This window comes from Hippopotamus amphibius, chromosome 7 (assembly GCF_030028045.1).
Source record: "Hippopotamus amphibius kiboko isolate mHipAmp2 chromosome 7, mHipAmp2.hap2, whole genome shotgun sequence".
Taxonomy (NCBI): Eukaryota; Metazoa; Chordata; class Mammalia; order Artiodactyla; family Hippopotamidae; genus Hippopotamus; species Hippopotamus amphibius.
In genome coordinates, this window is record NC_080192.1 from 5,752,130 (window position 1) to 5,778,213 (window position 26,084).

At 47.8% G+C, this 26,084-nt stretch overlaps 1 protein-coding gene across 1 annotated transcript in view; it reads left to right on the forward strand.

Moving 5' to 3' along the window:
* The window catches only part of EFCAB6 (EF-hand calcium binding domain 6), a 253,258-nt gene that overhangs the window by 207,220 nt on the left and 19,954 nt on the right, over nucleotides 1–26,084 (forward strand). The window contains exon 25 of the mRNA XM_057743330.1: nucleotides 2,197–2,388. Coding sequence (XP_057599313.1) covers nucleotides 2,197–2,388 — 192 coding nt within the window. The remainder of the gene's footprint in view (nucleotides 1–2,196; nucleotides 2,389–26,084) is intronic.

The window sequence follows — 26,084 nt, forward strand, 5'->3', positions numbered from 1 at the left end:
CTGAGACGTGGCCCCAGCTCTGCTAGACCCTTGTATTTTTCATGAGAAGCTATGAAACCTCCTGATTTCTAAATGTCAGCACCTCTCTCAGATTTGTCAGAAGTGCTGTGTGGGCCACGTAAATACGTTTGCAGGAGGGCTCTGCCCTCTCCCAGCTGAGAGAGGCGCCACCTCACAGTTCTCCGGCGTTTCTCAAACTGAGGTCCTTGAAACCTGTGGGAGGAACCACGGTTCTCACTTCTGAGAAACAGTCCTTAGGGGATGAGAAATTAAGCAAGAGAGAGAGATTCTCCAGCCGAGAGGCTGGCAGGGCCTGGAGGGCAGGGGCGTTTGCGGCAGGGAGGCGAGGAGAGAATGACAGTGTCTGAGGATCAGGGTCAGAAAGGGTACCAGGACTTCCTAGGTGGCACAGTGGTAAAGAATCCGCCTGCCAATGCAGGGGGCACGGGTTCGAACCCTGCCCTGGGAAGATTCCACATGCCACAGAGCAACTAAGCCCGTGTGCCACAACTGTTGAGCCTGTGCTCTAGGGCCCGTGAGCCACAACTACTGAGCCCATGTGCCGCAGCTATTGAAGCTCATGCGCCTAGGGCCTGCGCTCCACAACAAGAGAAGCCACTACAATGAGAAGCCCACGCACCACAATGAAGAGTAGCCCCTGCTCGCAGCAACTAGAGAAAGCCCGTGTGCAGCAACAAAGACCCAACGCAGCCAATAAATAAATTAAATAAATAAATAAATTTTAAAAAAAAAGGGATACCGGACACATGGTGCAGCTCCTCGGGTCACTGGAGACCCATCTCAACGCAACGTCTTGTTTCTGAAATGACCCAGCAACACCTTATATTTATGTAGAGTCTTACAGATCCCTGAGCCTTTGCACATTTCATTCTCCCACCCACCCCGTGGCTTGTCAGGCTGGACTGACACATGGGGAAGCCGCACAGCCCCAGGGAAGTGCAGGTCCCGTGGCCACGGCGAGCCAGACCCCAGCTCACCCCTGAGGTCCACTGAGCCTTGTGGCACCACAGCGCCTTCTAAACGCCCTGAGGACGGAATGCTCCGTCAGCTCCCTTCATGGTGATGGTCATTCTCCCTGACATCTGCTGAGATCCACGCCACATCAGCTACCTGGACAGGGCGTCTTCAGGTTGCTGTAGTAAAACTTAGACCAACGTGAGTTCTGAAGTCTCTTTTTTTATACCAAAGAAGTTAAGCTCAGAGAGGTTAAGGGCTTATGGTGGGCAACGCAGCCAAGGTTCAAAGTCCACTTCCTGGCTGTGGAGCTAGAGGCTTCCCACTGAACCTGGCTGTGTCGTGTCCCCACAGTCTAAATGAAGGCTCGAAGCCAGACAGCATCAAGGTTAATTTGATTACACGTGTAACACCACCCGGTGGACTGATGGGGTGTGTCTAATTAGTCCAGAGTGAGAACTAACCGCAAGAGAATTTGGGTTTGGGTCAGCGAGCATATTAAATTCTTACTTAAAAAAGTAAGATTTTTAACTTATCCCTTGATACGGGTTTTCTAGTGCAATAGAAATGAATGACTTTGTTTCAACAGATGGAAAAAATGTGCTTTGTTTTTCTAGCAAATGTTTGCACTTTGGTTTGACTGCTGTTCTGCTGGGTTGGCGCCGTCTGCCCCAGCGCCTCCGGCACAGGCGCGGGTGGTGGGGTCTCCCTGAGAGGCAAAAGGACAGCAGCCTCGATGTTCAAGCCCTGGGGTGGGGGGTAGGATGGAGTGGTCCCTTGACACCTCCTCCTGGCTACTTCCGATGTCGGGCTCCTATCGTGAGACCCTTGCCCCACACCCCGACGCGGTGGGGTAGTGCCTGAGCCTCTCAGTTACAAATGATTCATTAAGGAGCTAGAATTTAATGATGGAGAGACCTCGGGCAAGTTCCTTCACCCCTCAAAGCTTCCTTGGGGCTCCTCTTTCACTCCTCCTTCTCCTCTTCATATCCAAAGAGGTAGGAATAAAGTCAGTTTCCTCAATGACATGTCAGCTCTTATACCAGACGCACATCCTACCCCTCTGTCTTTCGGTCCTGGTGCGTTTATGTGGTGATTTAGAATCTACAGGGGACTCGCATTCACTTCATTTCATTTGCATTCAGGAAAGCAATACTTAAGAAAAATATTTTGGAAATATTCACTCGACAGTAACATCTGCCTTTTTTTTTCTAATCGTAGGCATTTTCTGCATTGGATAAAGATGACACCGGGTTTGTAAAGGCTCCGGATTTTGGACAAGTCCTTAAGGATTTCTGCTACAAACTAACAGATAACCAGTATCATTATTTTTTGAGAAAACTAAGAATTCATCTCACCCCCCATATAAATTGGAAATATTTTCTCCAGAACTTCAACAGTTACCTTGAGGAGGTAAGAATGTCTGCAACACATAAGCATATAAGCATTTCTTTTTGAAAAGGGGGTAAAATTGGTTTTTGCAAAATAGATAATTGATTAAAACCACATCAGATAAGTTGGCAGTCATCTCAGTTAACTAGCTCATTCTAAATGAAAAATTGATATAAATTCTACATAGTGTTAGAAGATAAATACATATCCTTTACTTCACTGGAAAGTTATTCTATTCTATTCTATTCTATTCTATTCTATTCTATTCTATTCTATTCTATTCTATTCTGTATTTTCAAAGAAGTTTGAGCCTGCTTTTGTCTGGTTGTTTTAATGAGTTCTAAGAATCTTAGAACCCTGAAGATGAACTGGTGTCCAGAGAAGTGAGAACCACTACACGTCAGGCCCTGCACCAACAATAAGGGAATTGGGACCCGCTTGGGAGACATTTGTTAAGGAGCCACTAGGTGCCCGGCCCTGGGCCATGCATCAGCCAAGCCTGGGGTAGGGGTAAGCATGGATATAATGGGGTCCTGGGGGACGTCTAAGAGGGCTTCCTGGAGGAGGGTGGGTGGCTGACCACAGGGCTCTTCCCGGGACCGCTTCTCTGGCTGCAGGAGCTGTTCCTTCTCAGGCTGCTTCTCCATCTCTAAGTATAAAGGGACCAACATCATTAGCGACATTGCAGTCCAGCTTCAGCCAACTCGGATGTCCTTGGTCACCCATCCTGTGCTGAGTGAGGATGGGCGCGCAGGCGCCGTGGTCCCTGCCTTCACGGAAGGGGAGGTGAAGACAAATAAGAAAAATCCAAAAACGACGCACCAGCGAAGTCACGACAGGCTTGTGCTGGCGTGTGTCTAACTGTCCCCCTGTGGCTGGACGCTTAGGTCGCTCCCGACGGCACACTTCTGTGAGCGATGAGCAGCCGCGCCCGTGAGTCCGCAGTCGCTTGTCGGGGTAACGTCTCGGACACGAGCTCGCTAGAGCGCGCGGCACGAGCACTTTGAAGGTTTGAGGCTCCTCGGAGCGGCGGCGGCGGCGGCGGCCACGGCGCGGTGCTTCCTGGGGGCCGGGCACCGTCCTTAGGCCTGGCACGTGCTAAGTGCACGTGCTAACCGGTGCCATCCGTGTGCTGTCACTGCAAGGCACGCTAGCGACGGCCCGCGTTACAGACGAGGACACCGGGGCACAGACCTTCGAGTCGCGGCCCGCGCTCACCCTGGAGGCGGGCGCGGGGGCTGATGTGAGACGCCGGAAGCCTGGCTTCCGACTCCAGGCCTCTGAAGGCCGTGGCATCGCCTCCGGGAGCGTGCGGGTTTTCGTCCTCGCCGTTTCGGTGGACATTCCTAACAAAGCATATACTGTGTTGCCTGATTCACAACTTTATATAGATGGTGATGTATCCGAGTCTGTCTTTGGCACTTGTTTTTCTTGCTTAACGTCATGAATTTAAGATCGATCCCTGTGGTTACACTGGCTTTAGTTCACTCAAGCTGCTATAAAACTAGCCAGTGAAGTGATAAACAGATCTATTCTGTTGAATGACCAAACCCCTCAGTTGTCATCCTCCTGCTGATGGCATGCAGGTGGTGTGCGGTTTTCTCTGTCAGGAGCAGGGCGCAGTCGGCCTTCTGTGACGGTGTCCTCTGCACCCTCGGGTCACACTGCGTGGAACGGCTGCCGGGGGAAGGGGGCGGTGAGGCACACGTTCAGCTCCACAGACGCCGCCGCCGCGGCTGCACCAACCAGCGTGCACTCCGCCAGCCCCGCGGGAGAGCTCCTGACGCGCGGCATCCCGGAGCCCTTGGTGTTTGCCGGAGTTTAATTCCTGCCAGCGCTTCCGAGTGTGATCAGCGTCTGAGAACTGCCTGGAAGGATTCCACTGCTTTGTTGGTCTGGGCGTTGCAAATATCTTCTGGTCTGGGACTGGTCTTTTCTCTTTGTTTCTGGTGACTCTCAGTATTTTTATGTGAATTATACTTTTTTTCTGATTTTAAAAGAAATACATATTGTGGACATTTTGGAAAATACAGGAAAGTGTGAAAAAGAAGATAGTCATTTAACCCCGTGATGATGGTATGATGACAGAAACAACCTCCATCGCTGTTTAGTGAGACCCTCTGAGCTCTGGGCCCTTCCCGCGCACTTGCTCCCCTGGTTGTTGCCCAGATGAGGGAGGGGATCAGGTGGAGCTGGCGGGTCCGGAAGTCAGGTACCCACCCGCCTCCTCAGCCAGAGTGGACACCAGGCAGTCCAGCTTCAGAGCTGCTCTTCTTCCCAGGGGCCATGCTGCCTCGGAGAGCTTCTTCCTCTATTTTTAATGCATTTCCCCCAGTTCTTTTATTGTGGTGAAATACACATACGATAAATTTTACATCTTAACCCTTTTTAAGTGCACAGCTCGGTGGCATTAAGTCCATTCACGTTGCTGTAGAACCATCACCACCCTCCATCTCCAGAACTCTCTTCATCTTGCAAAACCAAAACTCTGTTCCCATTAAACCCTGACTCCCCACCCCTCTCCCCCAGCCTCTGGCAACCACCATTCTATTTTCTCCATGAATGTGACAACTCTAGGTGCCTGGGATGAGTGAAACCATACAGTATTTGACCTTCTGTGTCTGGCTTATTTCGCTGAGCATAATGTCTTCAGGGTTCATCCCTCTTGTAGCAGGTCTCGGAACTTCCTTCCCTTGTAAGTCTCGTAGTAGACCCTTGCATGGATAGACCGTATTTTGCTCATCCATTGACCTGTCAGTGAACACTTGGGCTGCTTCCACGTTTTAGCGACTGTGAGTAGTGCTGCCGTGAACACGAGTGTACAGATGTAATGCATGTTTGTGCAGTGGCGATAACACTGCAGATATAATCATGTATCTTGCTTTTTTTCCCCTTAACATTAAATTGCACCATGCACCTAAAGTCCTTCCAAACGTGAGTTAACATATCTGTATGACGTTCCATCGACTCCTGGTTTTTAAGCATTTAGGTTTTTTCCAGCTTTTGCCACCGTTATTTACTCTGCTGTGAACACGTTGTATGCAAATCCACGTCCACGTTTGCTGAAGAACGAATCCAAGAAATAAAATAACTGGGCTCAGAGGATAGGAATACTTTCACTGATCTTGAAAGCAGCCCCATTTTTTAAAAATAATTTTTTTCTGTTAGGTTGAGTCCTATGAAAGCGCCATTTTGAGAGTCCTGAATGATTGAATATGGACAGTTTCGTATGGTTTAAGCTAATGTTTGTGAAAGTGGTTTGTGTCCATTTTACGTGATTCGGGGTATACCAGTCATTTTGAAGGAGAGAGTTAAATTCACCCCTAGGGACAAACGGTTATCATTTTGGCATATTTACCTCTAATCCTCTTTTCTATACATATATCCTTTGGGGGTGGGGCCAAGGACAGAGAGTATATGTTGCTGAGCTTGGGGGTTTGGGGGATTTTCTCAACTCTTGAAAGACTTTTTTAAACAAACATTTATTATTTGTATCAAAGTAGTATACACCCTTATAGAAATAAAATTGAATTGTTGCAAAAGATTTAAAAGCAGAGATCACCTAATCCACTGTTCACCCCAGTCTTGCTCCCCAAAAGCAGCCGCTGTAGTTTCTGCAGCTGCACCTTCCTGTCTCTCAGCAACCCCCCTCCCCTCCATTGCTTAACCACCCCCAGGTGGGAGAGAGGACTCAGCTTTCCCACCCCAGCTGCCCAGCTCCTCCTCCGGGACCCCTGCCTGTCCCCTAGAGCTGCCTTTTCCCTTCTGTGATGTCGCTGGCATTTCCCCGTCAGTGGTTTGTCTCAGAAGCGCAGGTTGGAGGATGTGTACCGTCCTGCTCACTTTCTCCATCAGTCGGGGCTTCCCGTGGGCCTGCCGTGTCCCTGGTCCTGAGCAGGCCCTGCGGTCAGCTGTGAGCCAGCGGCCTGCGTTCTAGCAAGGGAGACGGACAAGAAATGAGAGTGTATATCAGATGTCAGAGTCCAGTCCATGCTGTGGGATAAAATAAAGCTGGACAGAAGGGAGGCCTGGTGAGAAGGGGACCTCTGAGCCGAGAGCCCGCGGAGGGGAGGCCGGGGGCTGACAGGCTTGAGCGGTGGCTGCCTGGGCAGGAGGGAGGGGGAGTAGAAATTGCCCAGGGAGGGAGGGGGTGTGGGCAGCCCTGTAGCACTTTGACTCCAAAAAACATGGAGACCCAGGGAAGGTTTGAGGAGAGGAGAGTTGTGACCACGACAGGCTTACATTTTAGAGGAGTCATGGTGGACGCCTGGTGGGGAAGACTTGGAGGCCAAGGATCAGTAGGGAGGCCGGTGCACCCTAGGGAGGGACACTGCTGTCGTGGCTCATTTGGAGAGTGGAAGGTGAGAGAATGAGTTAGGAGTGGCCCAGGCTTTTTGGCTTTGAATGGGGAAGGGAATGGGAGGACAGGTGTCCTGGGTCAGGGGTCAGCTTCATTGGCTTCACCGAAGGCCCATCGTTGGACCTGAGGCAGCTTCCAGGTTTCCAAGTTCTAATTACTATAGCATGTCCTTGCCACGCACCTATAAGTACGTGCCCAAACCCTTCCAGCAGCTTCCACTGGAGGACTCCACTGACCACACCGAATCCTCACGGGCTCTGTCCAGAGGTCGCACAGCCCGCAAGCGGAGGAGGCAGCTGGACCTCGCTCACGGGTCACTCTGAGCACCTCTGCCGCCTCTGGAGTTCCCGGACCTGAGGGACGATCGTCTCCAAAGCTACACGTCGCCACTTGTTTCCCCTGACATTCGTTCTACCTGATTTCTTCGCCGAGTCCCCTTCGCCTCTGGAAGCACTTTGCTGGAACGTTCTTGTGAGGCGGTTTTAGGATTAACTGCAACGTGAGTGACAGTGGGAAATGTGCTCAGAGACAGGAGGGGGCCTGGTGCCGGGAGGGGCTGCGGCGGGGACTCAGAGCTGTCCTGCCCTGCCCACCGCTCAGCCCCCTTCCCTGCCTTCCTGGTCCAGTCCATGTGCAGTGGCTGCTTGGGATTAAGTGGTATCGGCCCCTAAACTGGCCTGGGGGCGTGGGGGTGGACATGGGAAGTCCTGCTGAGAAGCCAGTGCTCGAAGGGAGGTGCCTTTACCAGAAGGACAAATTGAGGTTGGGACTTCTGGCCTGAAGGGATGTGGGGTGTGAATCCTCAGTATGGGGTGACCATGGCTGTTCAGAGTATGTGGGGGTTTTCTTTGGTCACGTTTATTTGCTGGTGGGGAAGTGGGGCAGGGACAGACCAGCAGGGCCCTGCGTCCCTCGCTGCAGAGGTCAGGTCCCTTTCTCTGAGCAAAAGGAGACTCCTTGAGACTTCTGAGCAGGGTGGGTCAGCTTCCTCGAGGGTGGCTGGGTGGGTGAGGCGGCTGTGGGGGTGCCGTGACCTTGTACGTCGTGAAGGTTTTTGGAAGTTTAATCCTGAGCTGATGTTCTTAGTGGAAGGAACAGGAGTACAAGCAATAGGAATAGCTCATACATCCTCCTCCAGCTCATTAAATATGACACCAGCCATGGCTTCCTCTAGGGGATGCACGGGCGGCAAGTAATTAAAAGGAGATTACCAAAATGTAATTAAGGCAGTCGGGACCTCTCCGCGCAAAGGAAGTTCGCCATGAATAATCCCCAGCCAGACCGAATCCGTTCCTGGAAGAGGGACAGCTGGAAAGGTAGCTGAGGCATCTCGTAAGCCCTCGAGGAGATGGAACGCACACAGAGAGTGAGGATGGCCATTTTTCCCCTGCTCACGACCTGTTTCTTAGACGGGGTGCACCGCTAAACCTGCCCCCAAAACTCCTACTGATCTGTGTCTGCTGTGCCCGTCACAATGTCAGGGGAAACGCCACTCAGCTGCTTTCAGAACAGATGCCACGTGACTCTCAGATCCTGGTGTGCGGCTTGGCCCTGGCGTTTTGGCTCCTGGCTCCTCCTGCTGCACCACTGAAGCGTTTCTCAAAGTGGGGGTCACGGGCCAGTGCCAATCGCCCGCCCCGCCATCGGCTCAGCGCGTGGGCCCGTGTCACTCCTGGGACCTGCGCTTGGCCCGGAGGCCTCAGAGCGGCTCGCCATGAGGCTCCGTCAGGGCTCGCAGACGGAAGCAAGGGACATGCCTGGTGCCGCCGGGAGCATCACACCCGAGCCAGGATGAGTAACACTCACCCAGGTGGCGCAAAAGAAGAGGAACGAGGTATCAAAACTGAAATGCTGCCGGAGCCTTAGTTGAGGAGTAAAAAAGAGAAAACAGGACAAGCACTGGACGTCAGCACTGCCCTCAGCAGATACCTCTTCTTTACTTCTGGGGAAAACATTTTACATTCAAAATGCTACGTGCAAACTGTATAGAGTATCACCTTGTTTTTAGAAATCATTCCTATTTAACATTTCTTTTAAGTCTTAAAGTGTGATTTCAGTATCTTCTGTGAATATAAAATCATGCTCAGAGCAGGATTTTTTTTAATTTATTTATTATTTTTGGGGGGGTACACCAACTTCAATCATCTGTTTTTATACACATATCCCCGTATTCCCTCCCTCCCCTGAGTCCCCCCCACCCTCCTCTGAGTCCCCCCCCACCCTCCTCTGAGTCCCCCCCACCCTCCCCGTCCCAGTCCTCCAAGGCGTCTTCCATCCTCGAGCTGAACTCCCTTCGTTATACAACAACTTCCCACTGGCTATCTATTTTACAGTTGGTAGTATATATATGTCTATGCTACTCTCTCACTTCGTCTCAGCTTCCCCTTCACCCCCCGCCCCCTCCCAAACCTCGAGTTCTCCAGTCCATTCTCTGCACCTGCGTCCTTGTTCTTGTCACTGAGTTCATCAGTACCATTTTTAGATTCTGTATATGTGAGTTAGCATACAATATTTGTCTTTCTCTTTCTGACTTACTTCACTCTGTATGACAGACTGTAGTTCTATCCACCTCATTACATATAGCTCTATCTCATCCCTTTTTATAGCTGAGTAATATTCCATTGTATATATATGCCACATCTTCTTTATCCATTCGTTTGTTGATGGGCATTTAGGTTGCTTCCATGTCCTGGCTATTGTAAATAGTGCTGCAATAAACATTATGGTACATGTTTCTTTTGGGATTATGGTTTTCTTTGGGTATATGCCCAGAAGTGGGATGACTGAATCATATGGTAGTTCTATTTGTAGTTTTTTAAGGAACCTCCAAATTGTTTTCCATAGTGGCTGTACCAACTTACATTCCCACCAACAGTGTAGAAGAGTTCCCTTTTCTCCACACTGTCTCCAACATTTGTTGTTTCCAGATTTTGTGATGATGGCCATTCTGATCGGTGTGAGGTGATACCTCATTGTGGCTTTGACTTGCATTTCTCTGATGATTAGTGATGTTGAACATCTTTTCATGTGTTTGTTGGCCATCTGCATGTATTCTTTGGAGAAGTGTCTCTTTAGGTCTTCTGCCCATTTGTGGATTGGGTTATTTGCTTTTTTGGTATTAAGCTGCATGAGCTGCTTATATATTTTGGAGGTTAATCCTTTGTCCGTTGTTTCATAGGCAACTATTTTTTCCCATTCTGAGGGTTGCCTTTTAGTCTTGTTTATGGTTTCTTTCGCTGTGCAAAAGCTTTTAAGTTTCATGAGGTCCCATTTGTTTATTCTTGATTTTATTTCCATGACTCTAGGAGGTGGGTCAAAAAGGATCTTGCTTTGATGGATGTCATAGAGTGTTCTGCCTATGTTTTCCTCTAGGAGTTTTATAGTGTCTGGCCTTACATGTAGGTCTTTAATCCATTTGGAGTTTATTTTTGTGTATGGTGTTAGGAAGTGTTCTAATTTCATTCTTTTACATGTTGCTGTCCAATTTTCCCAGCACCACTTATTGAAGAGGCTGTCTTTTTTCCATTGTATACTCGTGCCTCCTTTGTCAAAGATAAGGTGCCCATATGTGTTTGGGCTTACTTCTGAGTTCTCTATTCTATTCCATTGATCTTCCTTTCTGTTTTTGTGCCAGGACCGTACTGTCTTGATCACTATGGCCTTGTAGTATGGTTTGAAGTCATGAAGCCTGATTCCACCAACTCCATTTTTCCTTCTCAAGATTGCTTTGGCTATTCGGGGTCTTTTGCGTTTCCATACAAATCGTAAGATTTCTTGTTCTAGTTCTGTGAAAAATGCCATTGGTAATTTGATTGGGATTGCATTGAATCTGTAAATTGCTTTGGGTAGTACAGACATTTTCACGATGTTGATTCTTCCAATCCAGGAACATGGTATGTCCCTCCATCTGTTTGTGTCGTCTTTGATTTCTTTCAGCAATGTCTTAAAGTTTTCTGCATACAGATCTTTTGCCTCATTAGGCAGGTTTATTCCTAGGTATTTTATTCTTTTTGTTGCAATGGTAAATGGGAGAGTTTCCTTAATTTCTCTTTCTGCTCTTTTGTTGTTAGTATATATGAAATGCAAGAGATTTCTGCGCATTAATTTTGTATCCTGCTACTTTACTAAACTCATCAATTAGTGCTAGCAGTTTTCTGGTAGAGTCTTTAGGGTTTTCTATATATAATATCATGTCATCTACAGAGAGTGACAATTTTACTTCTTCTTTTCCAATTTGGATTCCTTTTATTTCTTTTTCTTCTCTGATTGCTGTGGCTAAAACTTCCAAAACTATGTTGAATAATAATGGTGAGAGTGGACACCCTTGTCTTGTTCCTGTTCTTAGAGGGAGTTCTTTCAGTTTTTCACCATTTAGAACGACGTTGGCTTTTGGTTTCTCATATGTGGCTTTTATTATGTTGAGGTAATTTCCTTCTATGCCCATTTTCTGGAGAGCTTTTATCATAAATGGATGTTGAACTTTGTCAGAAGCTTTTTCTGCATTTGTTGAGATGATCATATGGTTTTTATCCTTCAGTTTGTTGATATGATGTATCACATTGATTGATTTGTGTATACTGAAGAATCCTTGCATCCCAGGGATAAACCCCACTTGATCATGGTGTATGATTTTTTTAATGTGCTGTTGGAGTCTGTTAGCTAGTATTTTGTTGAGGATTTTTGCATCTATATTCATCAGTGATATTGGTCTGTAGTTTTCTTTTTTTGTGACATCTTTGCCTGGTTTTGGTATCAGGGTGATGGTAGCCTCGTAGAATGAGTTTGGGAGTGTTCCGCCTTCTGCGATATTTTGGAAGAGTTTGAGAAGGATAGGTGTTAGCTCTTCTCTAAATGTTTGATAGAATTCGCCCGTGAACCCATCTGGTCCTGGGCTTTTGTGTGTTGGGTGATTTTTAATCACTGCCTCGATTTCCATACTTGTGATTGGTCTGTTCATGGTTTCTATTTCTTCCTGGTTCAGTCTTGGAAGATTGTATTTTTCTAAGAATGTATCCATTTCTTCCAGGTTATCCAATTGATTGGCATATAGTTGCTTGTAGTAGTCTCTCATGATCTTTTGTATTTCTGAGGTGTCCGTTGTTACTTCTCCTTTTTCATTTCTAATTCTGTTGATTTGCATCTTCTCCCTTTTTTTCTTGATGAGTCTGGCTAATGGTTTATCAATTTTGTTAATCTTCTCAAAGAACCAGCTTTTAGTTTTATTAATTTTTGCTATGGCTTCCTTCCTTTCTTTTTCATTTATTTCTGCTCTGATCTTTTATGATTTCTTTCCTTCTGCTCACTTTGGGGTTTCTTTGTTCTTTTTCTAATTGTTTTAGTTGTAAGGTTAGGTTGTTTATATGATAATTTTCTTGTTTCTTAAGGTAGGACTGTATTGCTATAACCTTCCCTCTTAGAACTGCTTTTGCTGCGTCCCATAGGTTTTGGGTTGTTGTGTTTTCGTTGTCATTTGTTTCTAGATATTTTTTGATTTCCTCTTTGATTTCTTTAGTGATTTCTTGGTTGTTTAAGAGTGAATTGTTTAGCCTCCATGTGTTTGTCTTTTTTGCAGTTTTTTTCCTGTAATTGATATCTAGTCTCATGGCATTGTGGTCTGAGAAGATGCTTGATATAATTTCAATTTTCTTGAATTTGCTGAGGTTTGATTTGTGACCCAAGATGTGATCTATCCTGGAAAATGTTCCATGTGCACTTGAGAGGAAAGTGTATTCTGTCGTTTTTGGATGGAATGTCCTATAAATATCAATTAAGTCGAGATGGTCTAACGTATCATTTAAAACTTGTCTTTATTTATTTTCTGTTTGGATGATCTGTCCATTGACGTAAGTGGGGTGTTCAAGTCTCCCACTATTATTGTGTTACTGTCGACATCCCCTTTTATAGCTGTTAGCATTTGCCTTATGTATTGAGGTGCTCCTATGTTGGGGGGCATAGATATTTACCATTGTGATATGTACTTCTTGAATGGATCCCTTGATCATTATGTAGTGTCCTTCCTTGTCTCTTTTAATAGTCTTTACTTTCAAGTCTAATTTGTCTGATATGAGTATTGCCACTCCAGCTTTCTTTTGACTTCCATTTGCATGGAATATCTTTTTCCATCCCTTTACTTTCAGTCTATATGTATCCCTTGGTCTGAAGTGGGTTTCTTGTAGGCAGCATATAGAAGGGTCTTGTTTTTGTATCCATTCAGCCAGTCTGTGTCTTTTGGTTGGAGCATTTAATCCATTTACATTTAAAGTGATTATTGACATGTGTGTTCCAATTACCATTTTCTTAATTGTTTTGGGTTTGTATTTGTAAGTGTTTTCCTTTTCTTGTGTGTCCTACTTAGAGAAGTTCCTTTAGCACTTGTTGTAAGGCTGGTTTGGTGGTGCTGAATTCTCTTAACTTTTGCTTGTCTGGAAAGCTTTTGATTTCTCCCTCAAATCTGAATGAGATTCTTGCTGGGTAGAGTATTCTTGGCTGTAGGTTTCTCTCTTTCAGGACTTTCAGTATATCCTGCCATTCCCTTCTGGCCTGCAGAGTTTCTGTAGAAAGGTCAGCTGTTATCCTTATGGGTTTTCCCTTATATGTTATTTGTTGCTTTTCTCTTGCTGCTTTTAATATTTTTTCTTTGTGTTTAATTGTCGTTAGTTTGATTAATATGTGCCTTGGTGTATTTCTCCTTGGATTTATTCTGTATGGGACTCTCTGTGCTTCTTGGACTTGGTTAATTATTTCCTTTCCCATGTTGGGGAAGTTTTCCACTATAACCTCTTCAAATATTTTCTCAGACCCTTTCTTGTTTTCTTCTTCTTCTGGGATGCCTATAATTCGAATGTTGGTACACTTAATGTTATCACTGAGGTCTCTGAGACTGTCTTCTATTCTTTTTATTCTTTTTTCTTTTTCCTGCTCTGTTGCATTTATTTCCCCCATTCTATCTTCCAACTCACTTATTCATTTTTCTGCCTCCGTCATTCTGCTGGTTATAGCATCTAGGGTATTTTTAATTTCAGTTATTTTGTTATCCATTGCTGTTTGTTTTTCTGAGTTCTTATGAACTGTTTCTTGTACTTTCTCTATTTTGTTATTGAGATTTTGTATCATTTTTACTATCATTACTCTGAATTCTTTTTCAGGCATTTTTCCTATTTCCTCCTCATTTATTTGGTCTTGTGGGTTTTTTTCCTGCTCCTTTGCCTGCATGGTGTTTCTTTGTTTCCTCATAGTTTTCCAAACTTTTGGGGTTGCTTGTCTGGCGATAGAGGTGTTTATAGAAGACTGTCCAAGCCTCAGACTAATGTCCAAGTATTGGATTAAGCAAATACTAAGTCTAGGAAACACATACATGTATAAGACACACAATTACTGAATCCATTAGGACATAAGGCTCTGGAAAGACCTGACAGAACCCCAGTACGCTATCAGATATTCAAAGAGAAACCCAACAGAAATTGACAACTGAAACAGAAGAAATCAGAGACAAAAGCAAAAGCAAACAAACAAACAAATAACACCTTACACATACAAACACTAATCCAGGGAGATTTTGTAAGCTAGGATCAAATATAGAAAAGAGCTAGAGTACCACCAGACAGAATGGAGATTCTCAGAATGAAATTAGACAGTTGTACTAAGAACTAAGATAAAGACAAAAACCTAATATTAAATACCAAGGTGGTGCGTCATCTGGAGAATAGAGCAAGGAGTCTGAGCAGATCGATAGTGTTGCTTATAAGTATGTTAAGATAAAATAAACTTAAAATGGCTGGAAGAAAGGGGAACAGAAGAGCATAGTGTGGTTGGAAATATGGAAATAAAAAGAAAGGAACAGAAATGTATAAAAGATAGGGATGAAAGGAAAGTATGAGAGATATATTGTCCGTACTACCAAAAACTTAGCTAGATATAGAAGTATATAAAAAGGCAAAAAAATGAAAATAGAATAAAAAATTTCATTAAAAAATTATGTTATAAAACTTGTAGATCCCTTGGGACTAAGATCGTAATTAATAAAGAAAAAAAAGAGACAGAGAGAAAAAAAAAATCCAGAACTGATCCCAGAATGGACCAGTTCAATAGGATCGATACTAATATTTCTGTTTCCTTAGAGTCTCAGCTGTAAGTGTCCTTCTACTCGCCTTGGGTTTTTTTGCATTATTCTGTGACCAGCAGAGGTTCCTTTATTGTTCGTCTGTAAGCGTCGGTGTGTGGGGAGGGAGAGGGTACAATAGTGACTCCTTCCCCTGGGAGTGAGTGAGCAGTGGCGCACTGTTGTTTCAGTCGGGCTTGGAGGTGCCTGTTGCAGAGGGACGCCAGTGGCTCAGGTGTAAACAGAAAGTCTCAGAGTTGGGCCTCTCTTGGGTTTTTTGGTTTTTTTTCTTGGCAGCCTCCCTGCTGCCGGTGTTCCAAGGGGTTTTAAACTAGCCCCGCCCGAGGGCCTGAGGGTGCTTGTTATCCCTGAGCGCCTTAGGTGGCCCACGGGCATCTCTCCGCTGCCTGTTGCAGAGACGCTGAAAGACACAGAGGCTATGCCCGCGGCTCCCCCCCACCCCCACCCCGCCTATGAACCCGCAGCCTCCAGCCGCCATCAGGGCCGGGCAGCTCTCAGGGACGGGCACTCCTCGCTGCGGACCTCTTCCCTCCTGTCCTCTCGGTCCCTCACCTGACTGGCAACAATGTTTCTCCCCCTGAACTGGCTCTCCGGTTCCCACGCTCCCGCTCCCGGACTCTCTGTTCAGCTGTGGATCGACGTCTCAGTCCAGGAACACTGAGCTGCAGTGCGGACCTTCCGTGTGTTTCTCACTCCCTCCCGTCTGCCACAGCTCCGCTGCTTCACCCTCTTTGAGCCATCGTAGATGCCTCCCTACCGGTTATGTCGGGCTCCTTGTGGTCCTTTCTGGTGTCCGAGACCGTCTGCTGATGTTCAGCTGGTTCTCTGTGGGAATTATTGTGTCCTTCGGTGCATTCCAAATGCATCTGTAGAGAGGGATGCATTCCACGTCCCTCTACTTCGCCGCCATCATTTTTCCCCCAGAATTAGGATTTTAAAAGACACAGTAGAAACCCATATAAAATCTTTCTACTTTATTACCATGGAAATGGAATTTTTTAACAAAACGCATCCTTATTCAACGTGGAGTAATTATTTTGTCACATTCTAGCTAACAGAGAGCCAACAAGATCTGTCCTTACCTTGTGTTTATAATTTATTGTCTTTAAAGTCATCCAGTGAGATGTTAAGTAACTTGAAGATGATTTTTTTCCAAGAGAAAATTTCAGATTGTAGTTTTCAAGCCAACAAGAGACCATAAAGCGCATCAGAATGTTTGCAGTCTTTTATGAGCCTTATATTAGTTGCCAGCAGTGGTACTTTGATTTATCTTTCTTTTTATGATAAATATAACAGCGTCCATGTATTTTAATGAATATTATAAAGAATGGGGACATTTCCTTTTCAGGAAAAGGCCTGAAGATTATTGGAAACAAATTAAGGAAATTATTAAGATATGTCATTCCTGTTATTTACTCTCGCCCCAGATGGCAAGAAAGGCTAAGTCCTCTTGATATAATTTCAGTGATTTTTGAACGTTTCCCCTGAATTTCACTCACTTTCCACTCGCCAGTGGAATACTTACTACCTGTTGTCCTGGCGACGGTTGAGGTATGGCAGGTTGGGAGGGATGACTCAGGCCACTTGCACATTTGAGGTGGCCTTGGTGACAGTCCAGGGTGAGGGGCTGCTTGGGCCCACTGTGCCCAAGCTAAAGGACAAGGAATGTTGTCACCCACCGCCTTGAATGAAAATGACATCATCACACAAGAGGAGCAGCTAGGGGCCCACCTGCTCAAGTTACCTGGCCACCAGTCAGCATCGCCGTTCCCGTAAGGTTAACACGGTTCTCCCAGATCCGAGTGGGTTGACGCACCCGTGCATCCTGGGCCCCACCTGGATCTAGAGCCTCCGGTCGGAAGGAGAAGTCCCGCTCCCACCCCGCCCCACCCTTCGCCAGCTTCCGGGGTGCAGACAGTCGAGGGACAGGGCACGTGCCGCCCTAGCAGCTGCCCGATGGGCCCTGCTGGACGCAGGACAGGGCTCGGCCACCTGGTTTCTGTGCAGAAAAGCGAAGGGGGCTTGCTTCCACCTGATCCCTCTGCGGCAGCAGCGGGGCCGGCCCTCAGCCTGTCTCTGGGGAGTCCTCACCTTACATATGTCACTCACTCTAGCATTCTCCACACACTTCCGCCAGCATTCCCCTCGAATCTGGGCTGGAATTCTCTCGATTCCTACCCTCAGCGGACGCTCTCTACATGTTCAAATAAGTAGACTGTGGTGCAGCCCATCCCAGCAGACCCCCTCCAGGGCCACGACAGTCTGATTTGCAGTCTAATTCAGTTGCCATGTTTGGATCAATTAAGCACCAGAGTTGAGCTGTACCATTGATTCTACAAGGTCATGACCGTATCAGGAAGCCAGGAGTCAGTCCAAGAAGCCATTGTCCCAAACAAGCCTTGCAGAGCTAAGCCAGGCTGCTGACAGCACCAGTTTCTTAATTGTTACCACATACCTGTGTGTCTAGCTTGGAGGTGAGCTGCTTAGGTTCTGGCTTTAGCTGCCCCATTCGACTGGGAGAATCTTACCCTCCCACATTCAGCAGATGTGAGTGACAATGCGTGCCAGGCCCTGGGCCAGCGCGGGTGTCCAGGCTGGTGGGAGGACCGGCGAGCACACTCGCAGTTCCTCTTGGGGTGAGGACCACTCCAGCAGAAGTGGCTCTGACCATTTGTGAAGGAACCAGAAAGTGCCACCTCTTGGCTTTTACTGAGGCCTGAATTTGAATGGTCCAGGATGAAATATCAAGAGGAAGAAGCACATCAGCTGCCTAGTGATTGTGCCTGGCCTGTTACTGCCGTCTTCTCATCACCCGCAGTCAGGCACCCACATCCAGTGGTGGCTGGGACGCACTGGGCACGTGCTGTGAGCCGGGCCCTTTTCTAGTTAATTTACCTAAATTAACTCAGCTAACCCTCCGAAGAGCCCTTTTACGGATGAGGAAACTGAGCAACAGAGAGGTCACAGCACCTGTTCCCGGTCACACAGCTAGAAGTGCCAGAGCTGGGGTTAGACTTCCAACCAGCTCCAGGCCCTGGCTCTCAGCTTCCTGCTGTCAGTGAGAACCTCTGCGTGCGCCCCCCTCCCCCCCACAGGATTGTCACTCAGATGAAGCAGGTTAATGCAGAAAGGGCTTTTCGTGGTACTGAACATAGCAAACACCGAATGTTTGCGTTATTTTTTATTATTGTATCCTACTTCAGTGAGTGCATGGTCAAGGTATCATGACGTGATTACACGGTGTATAATTGATCTGGGTGGAAGCATTCATTTTAATAGTTTCATAGATGACTTCAGCCCTGAGTTTATTGAATCATTAAAGGGTCGAAGGGGTAGCTTAAATGTTTCCTCTATTTCTCCGCATTTGATGGCAATTTTGTGCTACCACAGGATTTGTGAATTGGGTGTTTGCAGATGTGTCGGATGGATCCTTTGTGAATGTCGAGCTGTATGGTGGAAGTGAGCTTGGAGAGCCGGAGGGAGAGGACCTGAGTCTGCTTGGCCAGGGGCAGAGGTGGCAGAAACGGCTCTCTGATGAGCTTGCACTGAGTCTGGACATTGGGAGCAGGGCTGTGAGGGAGCATGGGCATCTCAAGCATATTCCAGTGCCCAGGGAAGATGGACAACTCCAAGACCCTAGTTCTCTGCTGCATTATTTGGTCTCCCCCGTGCTTACCTCAAAGCATCAGCCTCTCCGGGGCAGGGGTTGGTCTCTGCCATTCACTGTTCTATTCCCTGTGCCTGGGACAGAGCCTGGCATGCAGTAGGCCCTCAATCAGTGCTGAGGAGTTCACACATTCCTCTCTTGGGTAGGCTCTGTGCATGTGGTGGGGCTGGGATCATGGAAGGTTGGGAGAGCACAGCTCTGAAGTCAAACTGTCCTGAGCTCGATCATCAGCTCACAGGGGAGTAGCCTGGGGACTGCGGGCAGGTCCTGATCTCTCAGGGAGGAGCCCCACTTACTTTGTCTAGAAACGGGGAGAACCACGACTGCCTCGAAGGGCAATAGGAGGATTAGGGAAACTTCCACAGAGCCCCAGCCTAGCACCTGGGTGAAGGAGGCACAGGGAAGGATGGCCCCCAGGACCAGGTCTCAGCACCCCCAGGACCAGGTCTCTGTGCCCACAGGACCAGGTCTCGGTGCCCTCAGGACTGGGCCTCAGTAAGTCTTGGTTCAATTGACTTGAAGTTGACTTCCTTTCCAAAGGAAAAGGAACCTGGAATCTCCAGACTCCTTCATCCGTTGCCCAGAAAGGGTCCTGCATGGCCAGAGGTCCCAGCATGGGCAGTGCTCCTGATGCTGGAAACCTGGGTTGTGCCTGCAGTTCTGGTATAACTCCCTTGCTTCTGCAAACAGCACACTGGATTGCTGAGGCCAATTCGTTGATGGCTAAGACCTCCAGACCTCCCGATGGATGAGCGTTTACCCCTGGCCCCGGGGGTGCGGGGCCCCAGGAGTTGTAAAAGTTGGTTCCTTGATCCGGCGGGAGCAGCACATTTGCACACTTTATTTTCATCTGGATTTTTTTAATGCTTTATCTTTTTTTTTGACAGGCAGTGTTGCTGCTGTTGTTATTTTTAGCATTCATTAATTCACTGTAAATACAAATGAAGATACAGTACAATTAATTTCTTTGCTAATCAAAATATTTGATCAAATGAAGCAATTTTTCAATTCTTAGAAGTAATTATACTGTTCTTTAAAAGGAAGTGGAGGAATTCTTTACTGAGTATTTCTAATTAGGAGTTTTTGCTACCTGCTGTGTTCTTATTCTGTATAAAGTTCCAGGATTTTTTTTTCTCCTGTAAGGAATCATGGAAAAAACTGTATAATTGTCTCCTAAGTATTCAGAACAGAACTTAGTACAAGAATCATGCACTCTGATTACCTAATTATAGCCTTCATAATAGTTAGATTAATATACTGACATGTTCCTAATCTGACAGCTGGAATGGGCTGTGGTGTCCCAGTCAGGTGACTGCCACCTTGGACACCCCAGGAGGAGTGTCACAAAGTTCCTTTGCAAAGTACCCATTGTCGAGGAGTACTGACAGCCAAAAAACCATCATCTCTTCTGTGTACTCTGAGTTCAGTACCTTTTATTTCTCACTAACTAGAAATTCAGAACTAAATTGGTCAGCTATTGCTGTGTAACAAACAACCACAGAACCTCCAGGACAGTAAGCATTTGTTCGACTTTTGCATATGGGCTGGCTCAGCTCTGGTGGCCTGACTGGTACGTCTCTGCTCCTTGGACCAGAGTGAAGGCAGGTGGGCTCCTCTCAAGGTGGCACCACAGACACAGGAGGGCTCGCCGATCACGTGAGCAATTTTTAATTCTTTGGTCACGTTGTGCTTGCTAACATTCCCTTGGCCAAAGCAATCGTATGGCTGAATGCAAAGCCATGGGATAGGGAAGTATTCTCAGCTCTTTGGTGGGAGGAACCCCAGAGTCACATGGCAAAGGATGTGGAGACAGGGGAATTGAGGAAATGGGCCTTGAGAGCAGCGTGCCACTGGAAAACAGATATGCCTGTGTGTCTCCGTTCTCAGCTCTACCAGATCTTCTGGCAGCTCAACCCACCCCCTCCCTACCATGTTCTGCCTTCCCTGTTACCTAGAGAAGCTACTTAGGATACAATTTCATGGAAAATTGATTTTATAAGTCAGCCAAGAACGTGGCTGGACGTAACTTATGAACAGGATACCAGAAGGCTCTTTTCTGGAATCATTCACTTAATAGAGCTGTTGAAACAGGAGTACAGTAAAACTGAATGTGAGCTAACGATTCCAGGGTCAGTGAACCCTCTGGAGGACGCCTGCCTCTCCAGCTAGTTCTTGCCCTTGTCTAATTCTCCCCTCAGCTTTGGGTTGGGGCCATAAGCTCCTCACGTGGGGGTCCCCCAACCCCCTTCAAATATGAGTTCCCTGCAGCAGAGACAGGGTTAATTCATCTTTATTGGGGACAGGTTGGTATCATACCTTCCTGAGTGGACAGGGTGTTCCCTGTTTGTCCCCTGTCTCCTGGGATGATTCCTGTGGGCAGTTCCCTCTGACTGGTGTGGCTGTCACGACTTTCCAGATGGAGAACCTTGGCCCAGAGAAGTGAGGTGACTGCTTGAGGTCCAGCTAGAAGATGGCGGGGCTCTAGCCTGGCCATCCTGAACCTGAGCCCATGGCTCCACCTGCAGGACCCAAGGCAGCTGGTCAGGAGCCCAGGTCCTCTGGAAAGCCCTCTTCAGGGTGCATGACCACTTCTCTGACCCGGCTTCCCTCCTCGGCAGCCCGACTGGACCTGCAGGCCACAGCGGGCGCCACGCGCCTCTGCCCTCTGGTGCTCACAGTAGAGGCGGTGTGGGCCAGAAGGGAGGACGCAGTCCAGGTCTGTCCGACCTCTTAACTCAGGCAAAAATAAAATAACCAGCAGGAGCAGCAAGAACGGCCACCCGTGTTTGCCAGGCGTTGGGTGGAGCCCTGCATGTGTCATTTTGTTGAGATCCCAGGCTGCCCTCTGAGATGGTCCAGGTTTTATCCTTGTGAGGGAGGTGAGGCAGAGGTGTGTGCGTCTTGCCCGAGGTCACAAGAAAGAGCAGAGCTGAGCTCCATTCAGCCCTGAGCAGCCCCGAAGCCCCCAGCTGACAGTGAGCTGTCCTCGCCCTCCAGGCCCGGGCCCTCCACTTGACCCGTCTGGCCCCTGGCCGACTGCGGCGCGGTCTCCGTCGGGCAGAACTTGGGTTCCTGGTGCTGCCCAGGCTGTGCTGCCGCGGTCAGGCGGGTCTGCCTCTTCATGTTCGGTGTCAGGCGCTGAGTGATGTCAGGTCTGGCCTGAGCCACCGGGAGCACGGGACATGGGCTGGGGGTCCCAGCTCTGTGCCTGCAGGGCTCCCCCAGTTCATCAGCCGGCACTGTGTGCACTGGGGGACACCCCAGTCAGAGCCATGGGGTTGTGGGGGGGAGAGGAGCCCTGAGCTGGGGCAGGAGGGGCAGGCCCAGGATGAATTCTGCACAGGCCTCCCTCTGACCCCCTCCCCACCCAGGCTGCCTCCCTCTGACCCCCCACTGGTTGGGGCAGCCTCTTGGGCGATTCCAAGCCATGGCAGGATTCAGAACCACAGGATTACACTGGAAAGCTTGCTTTTTACTAAATGAGCTACATGGCTACGTATGAGCCTGAGAAAAACTCCATAAAAGTGAGGTGTTATTAGTCAGCTCTTTGATGATCGTATGCTTCATGTATTGGGACATTTTTTGTTGTATATATTTTGCCAACACTGTTGTGTAGTCACAAAGCAGACCAGGAATTTTCTTTTTGGCACAGGTGGCGCATATCTCTCTGCCACATCAAGAGTGACAATTGTTTAGTAAAACGAGGTTCCATGAATACCCTTGAATAAACGAGAGAAGATTCCTTCAAAGCATGTAAATCACTCTCTAATTGGGTGCGACCCATAGTGCATAAGATTCCACTATTTTTTTTTTCATTTAAAAAGTCACCGGAGCAGCCGTGCACATGTGCAGGTGTCAGATGGGGGGCGACGGGGAGGAGCGCTGAGGATGCAGGCCCGGCGGCTCCTGCTCCAGACAACAGTGGGGACGGAAATGGGCGCCTGACGCCTCACCCCTCCCGTGTCCTCGCCGTCTTGCAGCTGTGAATCCTGTCCTGAGGGGCCCTTTTATGTAAAGCATAGTTAGTTTTGGAAAGTGACATTTGCATCTGAAGATAGTGGTGTCTTTTCTGATTAGGAGAAACATTTCTTCTAGTTATAGAAAAAGCACTATTTTTCCCCATTCAGATATAACGATCACGTGAGGAGTGCCAGGGACACAAAAGCGCCAGACCAAGAGCCATCTGTTCCTCCCCGGCGTCTCCAGTCACTCGGAGCGAGGCTGGCGTGGCTGAGCGGCTTTGCAAAAAGCGGGATGGGAACCAGAATACAGGCGCCTAACAGCCTGGAGCCCAAACACCCCTGATGGGAGAGTCAGGAGGCCCTGCCCTCCAGAGGCCAGAGGGTTCTCCGCGTGGCCAGGGTGGGGAGCGATGCGGCTGCATCTCGGGGGCCTGGGGACCTTCCCATCCAGGGCTGGTCCCTTGTGCAGGTGGTGATGGCAGTGGTGCTGCTGGGGGCGGGGTTATTGGTGATATATGTTTCAATTTGTGCCCTGTTTGTAGGCCCTCAGTTTTCTACAGTGAACGGGCAGTAGTTATCTTTGCAAGCAGCAAAGGCACATCTCCACTGACAGCCAGACCACCTCTGTGACAAGTCCCAGTCACCCTCCCTCTCCGCGTCCACAGCCCGGCCTCTGGCTGGCTCTGGGGGTGCTGAGAGAAGCGCTGGGGGTGCCGGAAGCCAGGCTGCTCTCCCGACCTTCAACAGCAGCCTGTCGAGTGAGGATGATATAGCGCCTCGGGTGCCGGTTTTCAAGGATTCACATCTGTACCTCCTTCACCTCCCGGCTCAGTGGTTTCCTCCACAGGAGGCCGTTTCCATCCACTGTGTCAAGAGCACGTGACCCGTTATAATCTCTGCTCACCTGACAGACTGGCCCTCGTCTCTCTCCCTGCCCCCAGGCCCCACCCAGCAGAGACTATTTAAGGGTTATTTGTTACCTGTTTCCCCAGCATCTAGAGAAGAGCCTGGCACACAGCAGATGTTCCAGGCGTGTCTGAGGCTGACTCGATACAGTCTTTGCAGGCATGCGTTGAGTGTTCATCCTCTGCAAGTACATCGCACACACGTGTGTCACGCCTGGCACAGGCGCTCGCCTGCCCCCCTCCCCCCACGCAGGGCTCTGGGATTCAGTGTGACCCAAGCATCACTCTGATCCCTGAACAGGTGGAGGGGGGCAGATTCACATCCAGGACAGTCACCCTGAGCAGGGTTCCCAGACCAGCCTCTTCCCTGCATCACTCGCAGCCAGGCTCTCCCTGCCCCCCAGCCTCACGACTCCGACCCGTGGGGGAGGCCGGATCCCTGGCTTGGGAGCCCCAGGTGTCTGCCTGGCTCTGTCCTCGCTCACTCCTCATCAGAGAACAGGCGTTAGTACTAGTGTGTGTGTATCTGCACGTGTGTGCGTGTGTGTGTGCTTGCGTGTGATCTTTTGGACCATTTTGTGGCACTTTTCCACTTCGTGCACCGCAAACATTTTACCAGATTGTGAAACCATTTCTTGAAACATTCTAAACAGCTGCATTGTAATCCATTCTCTAGAAACATGGTGTTTTATTTAACCATTCTCCTAATTTAGACAATTTAGACATCTAAAGTGTTGCTAATTTTTTTAATATTGTGAATTTTGTAAATAATACTGTAATGATCATAATTCCATGAGTTCACCTTGCTTATTTCCTTAAGGAAAGCCTTCAGAGGGCAGGTACCAAGTCAGAGGACAGGGACTGTTATGGCTCCAGATACATTATTCCACTTCTCCCAGCACTGATATTATCAATCAAGAAATTTGCGTTTCTTAGAAGAAGTGGAGTCTTGTTTTCATTTCCATTTTTTTGCATCATGACTAGGTCAGAGTTTCTTAACAGGAGGGTAATCATTCATTTGATTGTTTGTGTGGAGACCCTGTTTATCCATTCTTTCTTTGAACAAATACCAAGGTCCCACCGTGTACCAGGTTCTTCTAAGTGCTCGGGGATTCAGCAGTGAACAAAAGACTAGACTTGCCTTGAAATTTATTTTCTGTTGGGATGAGAAAGACAGTTAGGGTAACTATGAGGTGGATCAGGGAGCCACACGTGGGATGGAAATGAGCGGGGAAGGAGAGAGAGAATGCGGAGTTTGGCTCAGGAATGTGATAAAAAACAAAACAAAACAAAAAAAAAACCCTGAGAGAAGGGCGAGAACAGCAAGTGCAAAGGCCCTGAGGCAGGAGCGAGCTTGCTGTGAATGGAGCACAGCAGGAGGCTGTCACAGGGTGAGGTCAGAGCATGTTGTGGGTTGGCCATTGTGACACTGTTCCTCCAAGCAACATGGGAAGCCATTTGAGAATTGCGCTTGGCCTGATTTGCGCTTAGAGATCGTCCTCAAGGAAAATGACTATGGCTTTTTGATCATGGTTCTGCCCTCCCTTACCCCTCCATCCAGAGAACAAGTGCTAACACGTGTGTGCATGTGATACATGTATGTGTATACTTTTGAAAGACTGAGGGTGGAAGCAGGGAGGCTGTTGCAGTAATCTGTGCAAGATGATGGCGGCCTGGACCAGGAGATGAGGGTGGAGCAGTCAACTTCCAGGTACGCACTGGGAGCAGAGCCACTGGGTGGTTTGGGTGTGGGTGATAGACAGATACGTCACAGAGGACTCTGGGGTGAGCTACTGGGGCAGTTTCCATCTGCTGAAATGGGGACCTTGGGGGGACTGTGTTTTGAAGTTGATGACAAGAGGGAAGAGAGAATTTTCCTTTATGAAACTTAGATGTTCTGTTTTGCTTAGGAGGGCCTCTCTCCCCCAAGGTTATCTTGGAGTCAGCCAGCCGTACTGCTCCCTGCTACTTCTATAATGTTGTAATAATAGGCTTTGTCATGTAGGAGCTCAGTCCCAGAAGAGACTTACTTCTCACTCATTAACAGTCTGAGTAGGTGTCCGCTGATTTATTTGTATATTCTGGACTGAGCTCCTTTGATTCTACTATTCTGATTATATCAAGTTTATGGTATTTTGATATCTGGTGGCTCAAACACACCATTGCTAGCCTTTTCCAAAAATTCCTTGGCAACTCTCACATATTTATTTTCCTTTATCAACTTTAGTATCTGTGTCTAAGGAGCCTCCCCAAATAGCCGTCGAGATTTTTACTGGAGTTTATTTATAATTTGAGAAAGGCTTTACTTTGTGATGCAAAGGAACATAGTGTTTCTCTCTTTTTATCCCAATCTTGCTTTAACCACCTTCAGCAGAGCGCATGCGGCTTTCTTTGTGTAGGTCTTGTGCTTTTCAGACATCATCTACCCCAGGGTATTTAAGAGCGTTGTCATTAATATGAATATGGACTTTTTTAACAATACAATTTCTAAATGGTTATATTTACTATTATAAAAAAAAAAGTATTGCTTTTTTTGGTGTTTTTTACTTGAATCCAGCCACTTTCCTAATTGTCTGGAGGTTTTCAAGTTCTGCAATCATATCCATGAATAATGATACATCTTGTTTTTCAATGTTTATACTGTTCATTTCATCTTGTCTTATTTCAAAAGCTGGAGCCTCTAAAAATGTGATGAGCAGAACTG